Genomic DNA, 21,085 nt, shown 5'->3' with positions numbered 1-21,085 from the left:
GCTTTTCATATAACGGTAAATTTCAGATATGCTTGAAATTTCAATATTTCGAAATTTAAGGACGCTAATTTACTTAAAATGTATACACCCCGGCTTATCATGTAGCGGTAGCTTTCGGAAAGGTGGAAAACATATATTTAATACTTGCGCCGGGTATTTAATGTTCGGCTCCGCCCGAACTTAGACTTTCTGACTTGTTTATTTTGAATTCAAAAAATATTTAGAGTTCGCTCAAAGCGCTCAAAAGTTTCCATGTATTTTATTATGGGGAAAAAACACTTTTCGTAAAAATGGTATAGAATTATTGGAAACTAACATTTTTCGATCGCAAAACTCTGGTTTTCTTAAGGAGAATTCCAATAACTATACCCTATAGTTTGTTCAACCATTTTTTAATGTTAAATACTATTAAATATATTTAGATTTAATATTATTTAAAAAAAAATTTGTCTTTACTAACTTAAATTTTTCTAAAACTGAAAGTCATGTAGGTATTTATTAGACGTCTTAGCAATAAGATTAAAGCAAACAACAGTTTAAACCCGACAGGTACATATGTAGGTGGGATTCTTGCTCTCAAATTTTTTGCTAGCCCTGCTGGCCCGGAAATTTTCATTCACCTCACAGTTGTCAAAAATTTACAATCCGGAGTACTTTTCTATAAATTTTTTGACATTTCGCGCAAAATCGGGGAATTTCATCATGGAAGTCGGAGAGAATATAAAAATGAGTTGGCTACCCTGGTATACCCACAATTGCCATTGCATCCGTGTTATCGTCAGTTTTAAGCAGCACTCACATGCAATAAAAACCATTTTGCCAAAAAAAAATATTAGCGACTTGTTGACGAACGCAAACAGTTGTTTTAAGAGAGTGACTAATTTTGTTCTCTTCAGTTTTTTCTGTATGTATGTACGTTGTATGTATGCAGCGTTGCCGAATTGACGATTTCGTCGTCATTTTGACGTTTTTTTTAAGCTCAGTGACTTTTTGACGATTTTTTCTCCCGTAATGACAACTTTTTATTATTATTATTATCTTATTCTTTCCACTTATGGCGTTTTTGTTTCTACCAAAAAAAGGTCTCCTTCTCTTTGCCCTCTACGTAGAAATACTAAGAAGAGGGCAATGATAAGGCAGCATTTTTTTGTAGAAACGAAAACGCCATTAATTTCATATGTACGTATGTATAAAATTTGTTGAAGGAAAATGTAGTCCAAAATACAACCTTGCATTTATTTAATTTTATATTAAATTTATTCTGAAATTTTTTTTTTTTTGCCGAAATGAGGATTTTCTTGGGTTAAATTGACGACTTTTCAACGAAATCTTTCGGCAACGCTGTATGTATGTGTATTTACGCTTAATTGATAGCCGCCACTCTTTTATTCAGCATCAAATGGTCCGCTCCGAATAGTCGCTGGGAGAATGTGGAAAATCACTTATCGTTATCTATAATGCAAATATTTTGGCAGAAAAATGTGTAAACAAGAGCTATGACATCATTTTGTTTTTGCGGCTAATAAGTTCGATAATTCTTAATCTCGTTACTTATAATTCCAAAGAATGGCCAGTATATTGAAATATGAAAAATATAAACAAATAAGAAATTTTAAATCTTAGGCTACGAACTTATCAGACGCCTCTCGTAGTTATTTTTCTATGTTATTATACATTAGGGGTACTCACACTCCGTAGCAATTTAGCACGGAATTTGTTGTTGGAACAACTTTACACCTAAAATGCTACTCAACGTGAGCTCCCCTATTGTCTCTCTATTAGAGATCAGTAGCGTTTAAACAAGCGCCAAACAAGAAGAAGAAGAAGAGAACTTAAATAAATTAATTGTTTGTAAATAAGTACATTTGTATAAGTCGAAGTATGTATGTATATACATACATATATTAAAATTTTCTATGAAGCGATACTTGCTATAGAAGTCCGAGGAAATTGTGAAAAATTAAATAAGGAATTAAGTATTCCACCTATTTTACTGTTGTCACAGATTTAAACACAATCTTTGTAATTATTTTTTTCTCCTCGCAGATCTAAAAATTTCTCGTGAAAATATCTGATGACATTTTTTATATGCTTCCGCCAATTCACCATCTATTTGGATTCATACAACAACATCGTAGATATACATTACACTTTAGCGCACAATAAGCACCCAAAATAGTTGTAGAAAGTCAGAGTCATGGCGTTGAAGGCATTATCTATGGATTGAGTAGACTAGTACCTTCTGGCCTAGTTCTTAGCTAACGCGAATCCAGTCTAATTCACTGCTGGGCTTATACGTACACATGCCAGCTCACAATGCCTCTTCGATCTGAGAAGATACACAACGTTCAGATCACTTTGGACATTCTCGCTTGTTGGATGTGTTAAATTTTGCGCTTCGGCAGTGTATTTTATAGTACAATTCGATTGCATTCAACTGCAAGTTACCTGAAGTAATTTAGATTTGATAACTAATTGCGCTTGATAAGAAAAGTGTCATTAGCGATAAATTAATTAAAAAAAAAAAAAAGTAAGCATTTGTCTAACAGACAACAATCTTATGCAGTATATTAAAACAGTTAAAAAAAAGTGAAACATGACAACAAATAGTAATGTAGTGTTGAGTGTTCCGGTCGAAAAGGAATCACCACTTATATTTTTTGTCAATGGCAAGAAGGTGCGTAAATTTCTACGTAAGTATGTATGTATGTACGAAAGAAAATTTCCAATCTTGTTTGGTGGGGCAGGCAATTGTGTGTTAAAAGAATTCAAAGCCAAAGTATACGCAAAACCACTTACACAGCAAATAATTTAATGTTTTTAAACTCGACAAAAGAGATCTAAGGAACCTGTTGCGATTATGTTTCGTTTATTTTTGAGTGCCAGCTAAAGCTAATGACCCCCAACGACTATTCAGAAGTGCATAATACTGATAAGAAATTGTCTCTCACTCTCTCTCTCTCTCGTACATGAATTAAGGCCAGTATGCAGCCAGTGTTGCCAGAACTTTTTGGGCCGACTATGGGCTCTATTGGCAAAAAAAAAGCGGCTAAAACGGCTAAAATGTTTCAACTAAAATTCACATGTTTTATTTAAAGAAATCGTAAGTAGAAAAACTAGTAAAATCATTATTTTTTTTTTTTTATTTAATGAAGGTTATGCGTAGCAAAGCTTTACACCACTCTCTAAAGAAATCGCAAAAACAGAGACTGGTAAATTCATTACAAATTATTTTTGTTTAACAGAAGAAACTGTCTTTAGAATTTTATTGTTTTTAGAATTTTGATTGGTAATCATGCTCTAAAAAAAATCTATGTGAAATGCCAAAATTTTTGTCAATATCCTAGGCCTTTAGCCCGCGGCGTTCAAAGAGTCGCAATGGCCGAGTGGTCAAAGCATTAGGCTGCCGGTCGAGAGATCCGGGTTCGAATCTTCTTCGAGTTCAGAGAATTTTTTATTTTCTTTTTTTTGGTTAGTTTTATTTTCTTACATAATCTTATCATATATTTTAATGTTTTAAAAAGAAATTCTTTTCAATGAAGGTTTATGATAGTAAAGCATTTTGTTTTATTTCCTAATGAAATTGTTGTTGAACAAAAATTTCTTCTCTTCATTCTCGTTTTTTTTTTTTTTATATAAAACAGAAAGAAATTATCTTTTCCTCCATATTTTTCTTTTTGTGACGAGCTCAGAAACAACTCACAAATCAGTGTTTTTTTTTGAGACTAGAGAAGTGACAAATAGTCTTAAAATCCATGTCCACCGCCAAAAGTCACTAATAGTGACTAGAGACTGCTTACTGATTCCCAGGGTAAATATTGATGTTGATAGATAACTCATACGCCATGGCATATGAAGGATATACGTTTTTTCTCGCACTCACGGAAATTACGTTTTTGGCATTTTTCATGAGATGTGACCACCAGAATCGGCTGGCTGTAGATATTTCATCTAGTTATAATGTGCTGTCAAAAGGACAGCCTATCTGAAGTACATTGACTTATACTTGCAAAAATGCTACATGTTTCAACATGCGCCTGGGCTACTTAAATGGCGTTTCTACAATAAGTTTTACCTTTTCAGGGCACAGAGAAGGCAACATTTTTCTGTAGAAAAGGAAATGCTATAAGACCATAAAAATTTGCAGGCAACCTTGAATTCATTTTCTATATCATTACCTTAATTCACAATGGCCCTCACCAACATATATTTTATTTTACGGAAGAAGCAAAAAACGTTATAAAATCAGTATTAAAAACAGGTAGGGGTTTTCAAAAAGTGGCATGTATCTCCATTGTTTTTGGGGGTTAACACTTTAAAACTTTTATTGAAGGTGTACTTTAATACATTCTACCAAAATCTGTGAAAAACGTAGTTTCGAAAAAATTGTTGGTTAGGGCCTTTGTGAATTAAGGTGACGATAAATTTCTTCAAACGGGTTTTGTTTAGGTGTAGAAATTGAAATATGCTGTTGTGCCTTTGAATAATTTTCAAATAGTTGGAAAACATGTTTAACAAATGTTTTCTATTAACTTTCTACAGAAAATGCCGATGAGGAAAACAATAACAAATTCCTTGAGCCGTTAATACGTTTAAAGAACTCTTTTTCCTCAGTATTTTTATTTTTTTTTTTTTAACATGAGGCGTTTTGGTAAGTCACGGATTTTGATATCTTGGATTTTAAGCTATACCAAAAAAATTATTGTCTTAGTTTTTTGCACTTCAAATAGTAACGCAACAATTTTGACCACATTTTACCATTTCTGTACCAGTGTGCACTAGACTGGAATGGCGACTGCTTACATTATTCAAGTTATTCAGAAGCCATTCAAGTGAACATATTACAGTATAAATGAGTCGTAGATAAATAAAAGCATTTGCATTTTTCACAAGGTCAATCGTTAACGTAATTGATGGATGATGCTGATCAGAGGAAGAAAATCAATCAATTACATACGTAGACTGTTAAGTTTCACAACTACAACAATACGACAGTAATAAAACAGCTGGTGAACTCCCTATACACTAAATCAGCGAAATGCAATTGTTTCATCTTATCGCAGTCATATCCGGGGAACTATCCTACTTAACACAGGAATGCCTATTTACTATGCGTTAGCTCCATAACTTTACTTTACTTAACATAAGACTATGGGTATCAGTCAAAATGGTTTTGAAAGGGCTTAATTTCAAAATTACATTTATTAGGGTTGCCACCGATTTAAAAAGTCAAGTTAAGGGAATTAGGGATGTAAATGTATTTTTATCACAATATGGGTGAAAAACGAAAGAGGAAAAATTATGAATTATTTCGAAATCAAGCCAAACAAATCCTTGAAGAAAAAATTAGTATATGTATTTCAACATGAATGTTCTAAGTTAAAACTTAAATTAAATTCTCAAAAAACCAAAACAATTTATTTTAATATTAAAAATTGTCAGTTAAATATTCGGTTTTGTATTTCGGAAGAACAAACTTTTACTTCCAAAATTTTCATTAATAAAAATTTCTTTAATGATGGTAATCATATATTATTCAATTGTACCAAATATGAAATTAGAAGGTCTAAGTACCCTCCTTTAAGATCAGTTTATCATCGCTCGAAGAATTTCATTAATTGCATTGTTAAAGGAAATTAAATTTTTATTATAAATGTTTAATATTTATATAATTTTGTTAATTGGCGCTATAACTTCTAGCTGGGCCAAATAATTCTCCTTCCTAAATTAAAAAAAATGGTGTAGGTTGTAAATAAGTATTTTGAAGATGTGTTCCACCTGATGAAATTAAAAACGTATACTACCTACTGCAGCAGGGCTATATACTTCTACTGAATGTAAGGCACTGTTTTTAAGCTCATCAAAGCTTCGTTTTTGCAAGGAACAGCTAGTAATTCATAAATATAATATTCTTTGTTCGTCTCAGCGCTTTATAGCAACAATGTGTAGCTTATACATATTTATGAGCAGTCCTAAACTTTACATATTCAACATTTGCTTAATTTCTTATCAGGCTCATGAAACAAATAATAGTAAAGATACATATTATATGCATAGGTATATGTATACATATATATTTATATACATATAGGTATGTACGTTGCGAATAAATACTAGCGGAGATGGTGTTTACGTTTGGGTTTATTAGCCCAGGCTTTCCCAAAGTGGGTGCCGCTAATGGCTAGAGTACACTAGTGGTGCGTGCAAATTCTATAAACTTTTCAAACACAACGCAAACGGTTTGGTCAAACTACAAGATAGCGGCCAGAAAATCAAAAAATTTTGATTTTTATTAAAATTACCTTCAGGGGCTCGTCAAACCCCATACACAATACAAATGGCTTGCAGCAAAGGGATATTTCGCTTGGTTTGTCAAGCCGCTTGTGTGGTGTATTTCGCTCTTAAGCGTAGTTCTCCAGCACGTTTTGTCAACGAAAATTTGAATAGAAAATTTTCAGAAAAATAGCCGAAAACCTACCCTTTGCACAACCATTTTCGGTACTTTTGTACACCTAATCCGCGTTTCCGTTTCATCCACTTTTCTTCCTGTTTTCGTAACAAGCGCAGCTGCTTCGCGCACGTGTAGTATATGTTACTTATTCTTTGGAACTTCACAATCAAACTGTGAATGAGCGAATCAACACGATTTTAGATGTAGTCGACAACGAACTTATAAAAAGTTTGAAAACTTGTGAATTTTTTAATGGATGACGCTGCGAAGATAACATCTTTGGTTTCTTCTAGCACGTCGAGATTTTTTCAGTTGCGATCCCAGTCAGAAATAGTTATAATCAGTCAGATTTTACTGGAAATCGATTCCGCACTCGGTTCTCTGACTATTGAGAGGACAAAAAAGAAGTTATCAGAATAGCGCCAAATGATTTCAGGGTAAAATTTTCAGAGCTCCCAATAAACTTAAAGGAAATAATGAAATCATCAAAACAATTTCAGTCCTCACATTAAAGCTAAAGGAGTATAAAGTTTGCATTGTGTTTTCTTGTTTTCATAGACATTTGAAGAGCACAACAAGGGTGCCGCGGGGAAAAAAGTTTGAGAACCCCTGTATTAGCCTTCTAGACAATTCGTATTAGTTAGAGCTTAACCGAAACTTATAAAATATAGATAACTACTCGTTACATAGTTATCAAACCAATATGTACCTCATTTGCCGACTCTGTAATCAGCGCCCTAAACTAACTAACCTAAAGACAAGACAATAATAAAATTTTTTTCCTCACACACCGCTTCGTAGTTTCACGATAAGAATTTATTCGAAGTGTTATAGATATATTTTGTTACTCAAGGGCCTTTCAGAGTAAAATTTTAGAAAAATGACTTACATACATACATACATACATACATACAATGTGTATGATATTTTAATTACTAAGTAGTTTATTTTATACATAATTTATTGGCGTCTCATTACAAGTAATATTATTAGTATCTATATTTAGTGCTTTGATTTCATGTGCGATAAAAAGACCCCCTCTAGTGCGTATAACATCAGACTAAAAATAATATAATCTTTTAACTTAAAATTCGGCTACCTACACTCAAGTTTATTGATATATCCTCGAATGTATAGAGTGTTTTAGTAAATAATAACATCTTATCAGCTTATGAGCTAAAATGAAAACACTGCGAAAGCCTCTTCATATTTACGTAGTTAATAGGGCAATTCTAGATAAGATAGTTTTAAGTCTTTTGTACGACAATTCAAAGACAGTAGGCAATAGAATTTTAAGGTTTTATATTTATTTTTAAAACAAAACCTAAAATTTGAAAAAAAGTTGAATCAAAAACAAAAACAAAAAACGAAAAAAATAAAATAAAATAAGATCCTAACAATTAAACAAGTAAAATCGAAAACCAAAAAAGAAATATCAATTGAAAAAATAAAACATTTTTAACTAAGAATGAGAAAAAATAAAATACGTTTCTAAAAATGGAATGATATTTAAAAACATATATGTACATATGTGTTTTTTCTTATTGAAACAATTAAATCTTAAGCTACGTGTCAGTCAGTGGCGGACCCACGTATGGCAAACTCCCCCGCTGAATCCACCACTTTCGGTAATTTTTCCCAAAGTATTTTGTTTGCGTCAAATAATAGGGTTGTTGTACAAGAGGAAGGATTGCGAGTTAGTTTCGTGAACCTTTGATTTCTGAATAATAATCAGGGTCGAGTTTTTTTTCAGTAGATTTGCAAGCATACATGCAATACATATTTACAAATGCTGTAGTGCTTATAGAAGCGCTTAAAATTGCTTTTTCTTGCTTATTTTTTTTTGCGTCACAATGTCACAAGCTTTTACTGAATAGGGTTTACCTAAGTTGGGTACCGATAAGGGGCTGCATAGCGATTCCAGGAAATATTAACAGAGGGAAGTAAAAAGCTCTCATTCACCTTACAAGGCACGAAGTACCTATAATTTTTAAAGGCTTTCTTACTGGTCAAATCTGATTTTTTTTTGCTCACCAGTGCAGGATTTGTAACGAAAAAGAAAAAAAAACAACCCGATTATTATTATTATCATTAATCCCTTAAAGCATAATCCGGATCCGGATGAACTCGGGAATTAACTGCAGTTGATCCGGATTAAGTCTGAGTTAATCCGTATCAACGCTGCCGTCTGTTTAAGCTTTTACTAGCACTCTTGGCCGCAAAAACAAAAAAAAAACTATTCGGCCAAACATTTGTTTTTAAATATGCTGTATGCCAGATTCACACAGCATTCGCCATTACGCAAAAACGCAAAACAAATGTTCTGAGTAGCTTTTCAATAGTTCTAGAGTTCCTAAAAAGGAAAAGGAAGTTTTAGGAAATTACGCTGAAAAAAAATTTAAGTCGAAAAAGTTAAATTTTGGAAAAAATTAAAGCTGTTCTAAATAGCTCTTCAATAGTTCTAGAGTTTCAGAAAGCAAAAAAAAAATAATCTAGTTTTGAAAATATATTTTTATTCCATATTCATATTAAAATCGTTAATATGAGGCAAGGGATAACAATCCGGTACACTATGGCGGATCCAGCGGGGGGTTTTGGGGGTTAAACTACGTGTCAGTCAGTGGCGGACCCACGGGGGCTGTTTTAATATGGCGCATATGTATGTATAATATGGCGTCTATGCATTAAAATACCCCCCGTGGGTCCGCTACTGACTGACACGTAGATTAACCCCCAAAACGCCCCCGCTGGATCCACCACTGCGGTACAGTCACAGTATTAAGTCTTCTTAAATCACCACAATGAAGTGGAGATGCCGCAGATGAATTCGATGGTACCTAAATGCCTGTTTTTACTAAAAAAAATCGAATTCAGGCAACTTTAACTATTGCCAACTATGAATTGGAAAATAAATATTTAATATGAGCTAATATATGAACATATTTTGATAAAATTGAAAAATATCACATGACTTACCATTTTTTCGATTAATATTGTACATGCAATTCGGCGCAACAGCATAACAATCGACATACGAAGGACCATCAATTATACATATGTATGAATATGTATACATATATGTACATATGTATATATTTACATACGTATGTAAATGCACCCAATTTGGTGGCACTAGTTTTCACATCTTTTGCTGGGCAATTGCCTCTTTTTTCTAGGCTGCTCCGCCATCGTGTAAAATTAAATTACAACTACCGACAAGCACTTCACTGCAAACACTTTTCACAACACAAATGATGAATTATATATATTTATTGAAATTGCTACAATACACATATATGCACATTAAATTTTTACAACTTTTATCATAGATTTATTAAAACTTTTCACTTGCATCGAAAAATCGAGCGCTCTAACACTTTATCCAACCGACGATTTAAGTGGAACTGAGGATACGGAACTGCTGACGATAGGAACACAGAGAGGAAGGAAACTAGTATTGAAATAATTATTTTCTATTTTTCCGAGTTCCCATTAATTAGCAGCGTGGACACGAACCAAGAGTATTTTGCGCACCGAATACTCTGCCAAATGTTTTGCAAACACAGGAAGATACATGCGCCGAGAGTTTTCAAACATTTATTCAAGCATGTGAATGTATATAAGTTTTGAATTAAAATTGATTTTTGAAATTGAAAATAAAAGAACAAAATTTAATGAAACTGCAATTTTAAGCATATCTATGTATTTATGTTTGTATATATGTATATACATTTGTGTGTACATGCAGTCATAATTTCAGTGGCAATGCTTTTTGCCAAACCGGTGAATTAAATAGAGCTAATTGGTTTGTGTCATGGCTAGATAATTTTTGAAAAACTTTCTACTAAATTTGATGTCAGTGGAAATTCACGCTTTTCCTCTCTGTGTTCCTATCGCCAACAGTTCCGTTTTCTCAAGCTCTGTTAATTCGGTGTTGCTGGCAGTGTTGCCGTTTTAGCCCTTTGGTGGCTAGATTTAGCTACCACATACTTTTTTTAGCCACATAAATTTACAATTGCCCCTAGCCCTTTTTTTAGCCCTTTGGAGAGTTTACTTATACTTGGCATGAAAAAGTTGTATATGCTTAATTTGATCTACTTTTTTTCATTTATGTAAGAGATAAATTTCCAAACTAAGAAAGACTGATATATATACATACAGTTTAAAATAGATCAGCTTACGGCCCTTAATATGCTTAATTTGTTAAATGGCCCATCAAGTCGATTGACTGTGTATGTTCTTGTGGTGTGATTGTACCAGCTGCTGGTGTCGTGAGTGGTGAATTTAGCTCAATTTTCTAAGTAAAAAGTATTTAGGCGGAAATTACTTGCACTATATGAGTCAAAGCCTTGTTTGTGGAAGATTAAGTTCACGATATTGCAGTCGTGAATTAAAAAAAAAAACAATGTTTAACAAAATGATAGAAAAATTATGAAATTTCGGCTCCAATCATTTCGATCTTACCTCGACCTCATTTGTTAAGAAATAAATATTGTACTAGCATGCTGTTAAGTTATATGCTTCGAGCCTGATGGTACAATCACTTGATGGAGCCAGCAAGCTGGTGTCGCATGATTCAATAATACAAGGTTAGATAATTATTGACAGCTGCGGTTTGACACTCCCTTACAAAAGGTTGCATTTACGAAGGACGGAGAAAGGGGAAGAATGAAATCTCTTGGTGCGAAAATGGTAGTAGAACAGTACGCAAAGTAGGCAATTAGTAGTGAAACTCCTTTTGTAAATTCTAATGTATTTGCAGGAAATCTGGCATTTTAAACGAAACGTTGAACGTAATATTGATATATCTACAGGAATTTCGTAATTTATGTGCTATTTAGCTGTATAAAAACTGCAAAATGACTTAAAATTAAAATAAGACTACTATGAGAGTGATGTAAATATCCATTGCTTATGTTTTCATCAGTTAAATATGCTTCATATGCCTATAAAAATAAACATATTGCACAAAAGTTTGTACTTTTATTTCACACCAAAGCTACACTGTTTCCATGTAAATTTGCAAAGAAGCAACACGGTGCCACTGCTAAGGGAGCGGTGCGAGAGAGACAACTGTCAGTTTATCGAACCTTGTATTATTGAATCATGCTGGTGTCGTATATTCCCCCTTTTATACAAAAAGGTTTTTGGTTGGATAAAATATTTGCTTTTTTCCAGAGTTCGTTGTTTTTCTATACCATTGCTTATTGAAAATGTTTGCATGTATACTTATATATGTATATGTAAGTAAAAAATTTTAGCTACCATTTTTAGCCACAACGACTTTTTTTAGCTCTTTTTTAGCCCTTTTTTTAAAGGAATTTGGCTACCACTAAAAATGATTCGCGGCACCACTGGTTGCTGGTGTTGCTTATAATTGAACAGCCGAAACTTTAAATGGAAATGTTAAGTCGTTTTTTGATCTCGCGGTGCTGTTAAACTGTTCTTATAACTAATCTTTAATATGGACTACTCTAAAACTCTTTTCATATAAAAATTCGTAGGTGTCCCACCCGTGACAAATGTTGTCCCACCCGTTACAGAGGTATTTCGGATTTCTTTTTATAACAAAGCCATCCTTTTTGTTGTAGTTTTTGCTTTGTTTGCATTCGTGGTTCTTTGTTTTATTATAAGACATCAAGTTCACACAGTAAATTCGCAGAGTTTTCGTAAAATATATGTGCTCCTAAAAGTAGGTTCTTCTTTTTTGTCCCACCCATGATAGAAGAAATAACTCAGATTTTTTTCCATATAAAAGTAAGCCGGCATTTTTTCGGTATTTGGTAAAAACTCATATAATAGTCAATTAGGTGTAGCTTTATCAAAATGTAGAATTGTTCAGTACTTTATACTTAAATTTAAACAAGAAAGAACAATTTTTTCTGTTCAAATGTCCCACCCGTGACGGGGGAATCGCCCGGATATTTTTTCAGGAGCTTTTGAACTATTGAAAAACTTCTCATAATAGCTTTTTCCGTCTTTTCCTTACAGAAACTTCGTGAGGTTCCTTAATGATAGGTGTATCAATAAAGACTAGTAACCAAATATGTAGAAGTTTTGTTACTTGTCCTTAGTCGCCGTAGCCAAGTGCCCTGCCCCACCTCTAACTAATAGTCTCATCAAAATACTGACAAAAAAGTTCATAAGTGCTTTGCGTTCGGTTAATAACCAATTTACCTTTGTTTTACACAGGTCACCGATGCAGAACCCGATCCAGAATGCACACTGCTCACATATTTGCGCGATAAATTACGTCTTTGTGGAACAAAACTAGGTTGCGGTGAGGGCGGCTGTGGTGCTTGTACTGTTATGATTTCACGCGTCGATCGCGCTACAAACAGCATCAAACATTTGGCTGTCAACGCCTGCCTTATGCCAGTGTGCGCCATGCATGGCTGCGCTGTCACCACCATTGAGGGCATCGGCAGCACCCGCACTCGTCTTCATCCGGTTCAGGAGCGTATAGCTAAATCGCATGGCAGCCAATGTGGCTTTTGTACACCTGGCATCGTTATGTCCATGTATGCATTACTTCGAAGCATGCCATTGCCATCGATGAAAGATCTTGAAGTCACATTTCAGGGTAACCTTTGTCGCTGTACAGGCTACCGTCCCATTTTGGAGGGTTACAAGACTTTTACTAAAGAGTTCAGCTGTAGTATGGGTGATAAGTGCTGCAAGGTTAATGGTAACAAAGGTTGTAATGGAGCCGAATCGGAGCAGAATGGAGTGAATGATCAATTGTTTGAGAAAAGTGAATTTTTACCCTTTGATCCTAGTCAAGAACCAATTTTTCCACCAGAATTGCATTTAAATCCCCAATTCGACGCTGTGAATTTAGTTTTTACAGGCCCCCGGTCGACTTGGTATCGGCCGGTGGAACTTCTGGACCTTCTGAAACTAAAGGCAGAACATCCTCATGGAAAAATTATCGTTGGCAACACCGAGGTTGGCGTTGAAATGAAATTTAAGCAATTTCTTTATCCGGTGCACATTAATCCCATTAAGGTGCCAGAATTAAACGAAATACGCGAACTTGAAGATAGTATTTTATTTGGTTCCGCCGTCACACTGATGGACATTGAAGAGTATTTACGCGGTAGAACAGAGAAGTTGCCACGACACCAAACCCGCTTCTTCCGCTGTGCAATGAAAATGTTGCATTACTTTGCAGGCAAACAAATTCGCAATGTAGCTTCATTGGGTGGAAACATTATGACCGGAAGTCCTATTTCCGACATGAACCCTATATTGACGGCAGCTTGTGCCAAACTCAAGGTGTGCAGCTTGGTCGATGGGAAAGTACATACTCGCGAAGTTCGCATGGGTCCAGGGTTCTTCACTGGCTACCGCAAAAATACCATTCTGCCTCACGAAGTCTTGGTGGCGATCCATTTTCCAAAGACCTCAAAAGATCAATACTTCGTGGCATACAAACAGGCACGCAGAAGAGACGATGACATTGCCATTGTAAATGCAGCCATAAATGTGACCTTCGAACCGAACACTAATATAGTGCAGGAGATTTATATGGCGTTTGGTGGTATGGCGCCCACAACACTTATGGCACCAGCCACATCGAAAATCATGGTCAAGCAGAAGTGGGATCGAGTATTGGTCGAACGTGTCGCTGAAAGTTTATGCGTCGAGTTACCTCTGGCGTCATCTGCGCCCGGTGGAATGATCGCTTATCGAAGATCTTTGGTGGTCAGTCTATTCTTTAAAGCATTTTTAGCTATATGTCAAGAGTTAATGCAAGCTGGCGTACTTGAAGCGAATGTAATACCAGAAAGGGAGTTGAGTGGTGCCGAGACCTTTCATACACCGATTTTAAAAAGTGCACAAATTTTTGAGAGAGTACGCTCTGAGCAATCGACATGTGATCCCATAGGAAGGCCTAAGATACACGCCTCTGCGCTGAAGCAGGCAACGGGGGAAGCCATTTATTGCGATGATATTCCACGTCACGAAAACGAGTTGTATCTTGCGCTGGTGCTGAGTACTAAAGCACACGCCAACATCATATCCATTGATGCCACGGACGCCTTGAGGCAACCGGGAGTGCATGCGTTCTTCTCCAGCAAAGATTTAACCCAGCATGAAAATGAAGTTGGCACCGTTTTCCATGACGAGGAAGTATTCGCCTCAAAAAAGGTGAATTGCCAGGGCCAGGTCGTTGGGGCCATCGTGGCGGATAATCAAGTCTTGGCGCAGCGTGCGGCACGCCTAGTTCATATCAAGTACGAAGAAGTATACCCAGTAATAATCACAATTGAACAGGCAATCGAACATAAATCGTACTTTCCGAATTATCCACAATTCAACGAGAAGGGCAATATAGACAAAGCGCTTAAAGAAGCTGATCACGTCTATGAGGGCAGTTGTCGTATGGGAGGTCAAGAGCATTTCTACTTGGAGACAAATGCGTGTGTGTCCACTCCTCGAGACAACGACGAAATTGAATTGTTTTGCTCCACACAAAATCCTTCCGAGATACAAAAATTAGTAGCGCACGTAGTTTCGCTGCCGTGTCATAGAGTCGTCTGCCGTTCCAAACGTTTGGGTGGAGGATTTGGTGGTAAAGAGTCCCGCTCGATTATCTTGGCGCTGCCAGTTGCATTAGCTTCATATCGACTTGGACGACCAGTGCGTTGTATGCTTGATCGAGATGAAGACATGATGACAACAGGTACGCGCCATCCGTTCCTCTTCAAATACAAAGTGGGTTTTACTAAAGAAGGATTGATAACGGCATGCAACATTGAATGTTATGCTAATGCCGGTTGGTCAATGGATCTCTCCTTTTCGGTAAGGATTTCACTGTTTGTACTTCCGATTAATATTATAAATGTGAAAGTTTGAGAGGGGGGTGGGTGTGCTTTTCGTTCTTTACCGCTAAAACGGCTGGACGTTTTTCAGTGAAATTTGGCACACAGATTTTTTTTTTTGCAGATACCTTTTTCAAAAGTTAGAATGAATTAATTTATAGGTTAAATAAAAAATTACAGCAATGTGGGTGTGAAAGGACAGGAAATAAATAACGATTTATTTCGAAATAATTTTGAAGAGGGTTGGCACCTGATCAAAAAGTTTAACTAAATATTTTAAATTCAATATTTTTATATGGATATAAAGACTCTTTTTGAAAATGGTTTTCAGGAAGGCTGTCACCTGTTTTGGAATCCAAAATCTATTTAAATACCAATAAAACATTTTGTGTGAATCAAATCAAGAACGGTTTAAGAAAGCTTAATTTCGAAAAGATTTTTGGAGAGGGTTGCCACCTGTTTACAAATTAAAAATCTGTTAAATTAGTCAGTTTAATAAAATAGGTGGTTATAGGTGTCAAACGAAGATTTTGAAGATGCCTTTTAAGGGGGTTGCCACCTGTTTGGGAAATCAAATCAATTTAATTAACAAATTAAACTGAATATTTTATATAGGTTTCTACTGACAAAGAATATAGAAAACTCTATTTCGGGCATATTTTTGACGAAGGTTGCCACCGGGTTAGAGATTAAACATCAATTTATACAATGTCCAAGTTAAATTAAGTAACGAGAAAGGTTTAAGAAAGCTGAGAGTTTTTTTTTAAATTACTTTTGAAAGTTTATTTATTAAATATTTTTTAAAGGGGTTACAACCAACTTCAAAATTCCACTTCAATTTAGTGCCAGGTTAAATAAAGCACTACAATGCGGGTGCCTAGTGAACAAAGTTAAAGAAAGTTTTTCTCCGAAACATTTTTTAAGAGGGTTGCTAACTGTTTTAGAAGTCAAATTTAACTACGCCAATTACTTTATTGAAACTTTCATATTTATGCCAATTTAGTTTAAAGGAATTCTTTTTTATTATATGGGTTTCAAACGGGAAAAATGTTTATTTCAAAAATTTTTTAATAGAGTTGTCATCTGTTTAAAAACTCCAAATAAATAAAATAAAATTAAATATTATAATATTGGTGTCAAACGAGAGAAAGCCTCATTTCGAAAAATTTTACTGACAATTTAAAATATTTTAATATGGTTGTTAAACGAGAGAGGTTAAAGAAATATCTTAATTCTAAATAACTTTTCAAGAATGGCTAAGGAAAGAAGTTAAATAAATTTTGTCCCGAATTATTTTTGAAGGGGTTCGCTAAGTCTTTAAACATTAGTTAATTGATCTTACATCTGTATACCAAATTAAATTTTTCCTCTTATGTTAGAAAAAAACCAATAAAACTGAATGGGCTGCAAGATTTTTCTAAAAATTTTTTTAGCTTATTCACTGTAGGTCATTAGGATAGCGCACCCCTTTGTTAACTTCTTTTGTAATTTTCTTAAAATTTAAGAATTAGATTTGACCGTAGAATATGCTATATATATATTTAAAAAAATTTAAATTTAAAATAATATATACATAAAAAAAATTGTAAACACTAAGAACTAAAAGGGTGCGATATTCAAATGACGAGGAGTAAAATACATTGTATATACATATATAATGGATACAATCCAGTATTTAAACTTTGTTTTATAAATTCAGGTTCTAGAGCGTGCTATGAACCATTNTAGGTTAAATAAAAAAATACAGCAATGTGGGTGTCAAAGGAGACGGGATCAATAACGATTTATTTCGAATTTTGAGGAGGGTCGTTACCTGATCAAAGAGTTAAACTAAATATTTTAAATTCAATATTTTTATATGGGTATCCTTAAACCTAAGGATTCTTTTTGAAAATGGTTTTCAGGAAGGCTGTCACCTGTTTTGGAATCCAAAATCAATTTAAATACCAATAAAACATTTTGTGTAAATCAAATCAAGAAAGGTTTAACAAAGCTTGATTTCGAAAAAAATTTTGGAGAGAGTTGCCACCTGTTTACAAATTCAAAATCTGCTAAGTTAGTCAGTTTAATAAAATAGGTGATTTTAGGTGTCAAACGAAGATTTCGAAGATGCCTTTTAAGGGGGTTGCCACCTGTTTGGGAAATCAAATCAATTTATTTAACAAATTAAACTGAATATTTTATATAGGTTTAAATATTATAATATTGGTGTCAAACGAGAGAAAGCCTCAAGTCGAAAAATCTAATTGACAATTTAAAATATTATAATGTGATTGTTAAACGAGAGAAGTTTAAGAAATATCTTCATTCTGAATAACTTTTGAAGAATGGCTAAGGAAAGAAATAAATAATTTTTTTTTCCGAATTATTTTTATTAGTTAATGGATCTTACATATGTATGCCAAATTATATTTCACCTTTTCAAGATTTTTCTAAACATATTTTTAACTTATTCACAGTAGGTCATTAGGATAGCGCACCCCTTTGTTGACTTATTTTGTAATTTTCAGATTTACACGTAGAATATGCTATATATATATTTAAAAAAATTTAAATTTAAAATAATATATACATAAAAAAATTGTAAACACTAAGAACTAAAAGGGTGCGATATTCAAATGACGAGGAGTAAAATACGAACACTGTACATACATATGTATATAATGATACAATCCAACGTTTAAACTTTGTTTTATAAATTCAGGTTCTAGAGCGTGCTATGAACCATTTCGAAAACTGCTATCGCATTCCAAACATTAAAGTTGGAGGTTGGGTCTGCAAAACGAATTTGCCATCCAATACTGCATTTAGAGGGTTTGGCGGTCCTCAAGGCATGTTTGCTGCCGAGCATTTAATAAGAGATGTGGCACGCATAGTTGGAAAAGATTATATAGATGTTATGAGAATAAATTTTTATAAAACTGGTGATATTACTCACTACAATCAACGATTGGAGGATTTCCCCATTGAAAGGTAAATTTTCTTTCCGTTCTTAATAAATGGTAACACTATACTAATTTAATGTTATTTAAAGGTGTATGAATGATTGCCTAGAGCAGTCGAAATTCCATGAGAAGCGTGCACAAATTGTAGAATTTAATAGAAAAAATCGTTGGCGGAAACGTGGCATCTCACTCGTTCCCACCAAATACGGCATCGCATTCGGTGCCATGCATTTAAACCAAGCCGGAGCTCTCATTAACATTTACGCTGATGGTTCGGTNCTTTCTTTCCTTTCTTAATAAATGGTAACACTATATTAATTTAATGTTATTTAAAGGTGTATGAAAGATTGCCTAGAGCAGTCGAAATTCCATGAGAAGCGTGCACAAATTGTAGAATTTAATAGAAAAAATCGTTGGCGGAAACGTGGCATCTCACTCGTTCCCACCAAATACGGCATCGCATTCGGTGCCATGCATTTAAACCAAGCCGGAGCTCTCATTAACATTTACGCTGATGGTTCGGTGTTGCTCTCTCATGGTGGTGTCGAGATCGGTCAAGGTCTGCACACCAAAATGATACAATGCTGTGCCCGTGCATTGGGTATTCCAACGGAGCTTATACATATTTCCGAAACAGCCACTGATAAGGTACCCAATACATCACCAACAGCAGCCAGCGTGGGCTCAGATATAAATGGCATGGCTGTGCTGGATGCTTGCGAGAAACTTAATCGGCGTTTAAGGCCAATTAAGGAGGCCCATCCAAATGCTAGCTGGCACGCATGGATCAACAAAGCTTATTTTCAGCGTATTAGTCTGTCCGCGAGTGGATTTTATAAAATGCCTGATGTTGGTGATGATCCAGCTAAAAATCCGAATGCGCGTACATACAATTACTACACGAACGGTGTTGGCGTATCGGTGGTCGAAATCGATTGTCTAACCGGCGATCATCAGGTATTGAGCACAGATATTGTAATGGATATAGGATCGAGCTTAAATCCAGCAATCGATATTGGCCAGATTGAAGGTGCCTTCATGCAAGGTTACGGTTTATTTGTATTGGAAGAGCTTATCTATTCTCCACAAGGAGCACTCTATTCGCGTGGACCTGGAATGTATAAATTGCCAGGATTTGCCGATATACCGGGGGAATTCAATGTAAGCCTTTTAACGGGTGCACCTAATCCACGAGCTGTTTACTCATCAAAGGTGTGTTGGTTTTTAATGATTTTGTTTGTGTGTTGTTTGATTACCATTTGAATGTCGACTCGTTTAGGCTGTGGGAGAGCCACCATTATTTATTGGCAGCACCGCCTTCTTTGCCATTAAAGAGGCTATAACGGCTGCTCGTGCCGAGCGTGGCCTGAGCGTTCATTTTCAACTGGAAGCTCCAGCGACAGCTGCACGAATTCGTATGGCATGTCAAGACGAATTTACAGAATTGGTAAAATTTAAATTAATGTTAATTATAGTGTTTTAATTGCATTTGCTTACATACAAATATTAATTCGAATTTATATAGATTGATCAGCCGCCGACAGATGCACACAAGCCCTGGAATGTTGTGCCGTAAATTATGATAGATGGAATGTAACTAGGCAGATTTGGAAAAATCGCTTCAAGGATGCACTTGTACACACTTTCGTATTCATGCATATGTACATACATACATATTTAGTAATTTGAATTGTACTTACTGTAATATAGAAATTTGTAAAAATGACCAACTTCAAAAAAAAATAATAATAATAAAAAAAAAATATTAGTTGTCCCTGACCTATACAAAAATACGCCATGAACATGTACATATTGCTAGCTTAGAGTGAAAATCTGCTAAGTCCACTTTTTGGTAAAACTCATATTTTGATATAAAAACCGGCGAAAAAGCGGATATTGTCAATGTCGGTGCAACAAAAAAGATCAGTCCAGCACCTTCGTCTTGACTTGGAGGCTGTGTCGGGGTCACAGCCGCTAAACTTAAACGTAGAATACGTTATATTATGAAGATCACATTCAAGTTAAAAACGGTACAGGAAATATGTATTGATTTAAATTTAATAAATCAATATAAATTGCAAAATATTAATAATTAGCAATAGAGAAGCAGATCCACATTAACTTCAATCATATGTACAATCAGCTTATAAATAGACATACATATGTATGCCATGACGTGTATCACTAATTGGATTCAGTTTTACTTGCTTTCATACTGCAGAAATTTGTATTACATTTTTTATTATTCTAGGTCCCCGTAGTTCTTCGTGTTCGTGCTCGTCTTCTCATTATCCTCGTCTTCGAATTTGTGCATAAGTTAGCTAAGACTTCTGAAACAGCTGGCAACTCTCCTAAATATAGTTAAGAAATAAAAAAAAAATCTCGTGCGTCTGATATTGTGATAGGTACATATTTTAGGTGCCTGATGAATTAAGTTAAATTTGATTTTTAAGTACGTAACAACGCTCCTAAATACAGTTCTGCAATAAAGCATTTTTAAACCCATTTCATTTGATACCCCTTGTTTTTTTAAGAATCTGCTTTAATTTATTAAATAATTTGAGTTTACCTTTATAAACAGGTGACAACCCTCTTTAATATTCTAACACCCAAATTCATGAAAAATAAAGATGACCTTAACTGCTTTATAAATAGAAAATTTGTATGACAATGTGACTTTATAGAGCTCTTTAAATCTATTTTATTTTTTATCAATAGGGCCGTTAATATTCAAACTAAGGATATCTTACCACCTTCGTTTCACGTCATATTTTAATACTTCATTGAGCTTATGCTTTCTTTAATTAAATTCTAATTTTATAACATATGGCCACCCTATTCAAAATATTTTTAGAACAAAA

At 34.6% G+C, this 21,085-nt stretch overlaps 1 protein-coding gene across 4 annotated transcripts; it reads left to right on the top strand.

Annotated features, from left to right (window-relative positions):
• The first annotated feature begins 2,370 nt into the window (after positions 1–2,370).
• ry (xanthine dehydrogenase rosy) lies at positions 2,371–20,091 on the top strand. Of its 4 annotated transcripts, none has more exons than XM_017626463.1 (7): positions 2,371–2,677; positions 12,644–15,259; positions 17,984–18,252; positions 18,314–18,482; positions 18,729–19,436; positions 19,504–19,671; positions 19,750–20,091. In XM_017626463.1, the coding sequence occupies exons 1-7, from the start codon at positions 2,597–2,599 to the stop codon at positions 19,798–19,800; spliced, it is 4,062 nt and encodes a 1,353-aa protein (XP_017481952.1). In that variant the 5' UTR covers positions 2,371–2,596; the 3' UTR covers positions 19,801–20,091. The 4 variants fall into 4 exon arrangements, with proteins under 4 accessions (XP_017481952.1, XP_017481953.1, XP_017481951.1 ...); XM_017626464.1 differs by having other exon boundaries at positions 18,314–18,495; positions 18,742–19,436; XM_017626462.1 differs by lacking the exon at positions 18,314–18,482 and having other exon boundaries at positions 18,560–19,436.
• Positions 20,092–21,085: the final 994 nt, after the last annotated feature.

The sequence above is a fragment of the Rhagoletis zephyria genome, unplaced genomic scaffold (assembly GCF_001687245.7).
Source record: "Rhagoletis zephyria isolate East Lansing unplaced genomic scaffold, Rhagoletis_zephyria_1.1 Rzeph_scaffold_04635, whole genome shotgun sequence".
Lineage (NCBI taxonomy): Eukaryota > Metazoa > Arthropoda > Insecta > Diptera > Tephritidae > Rhagoletis > Rhagoletis zephyria.
This window is presented reverse-complemented; position numbering and strand designations above follow the sequence as displayed.

What these genes read in the sequence shown, in the direction of transcription:
- ry (XM_017626462.1), top strand. Translation starts at nt 2,597, where the DNA reads ATGACAACAAATAGTAATGTAGTGTTGAGTGTTCCGGTCGAAAAGGAA. An exon ending in TTTTTGTCAATGGCAAGAAG is followed by an intron (nt 2,678 to 12,643) that starts GTGCGTAAATTT and finishes TGTTTTACACAG; the next exon opens with GTCACCGATGCAGAACCCGA. An exon ending in AAGACGAATTTACAGAATTG is followed by an intron (nt 19,672 to 19,749) that starts GTAAAATTTAAA and finishes GAATTTATATAG; the next exon opens with ATTGATCAGCCGCCGACAGA.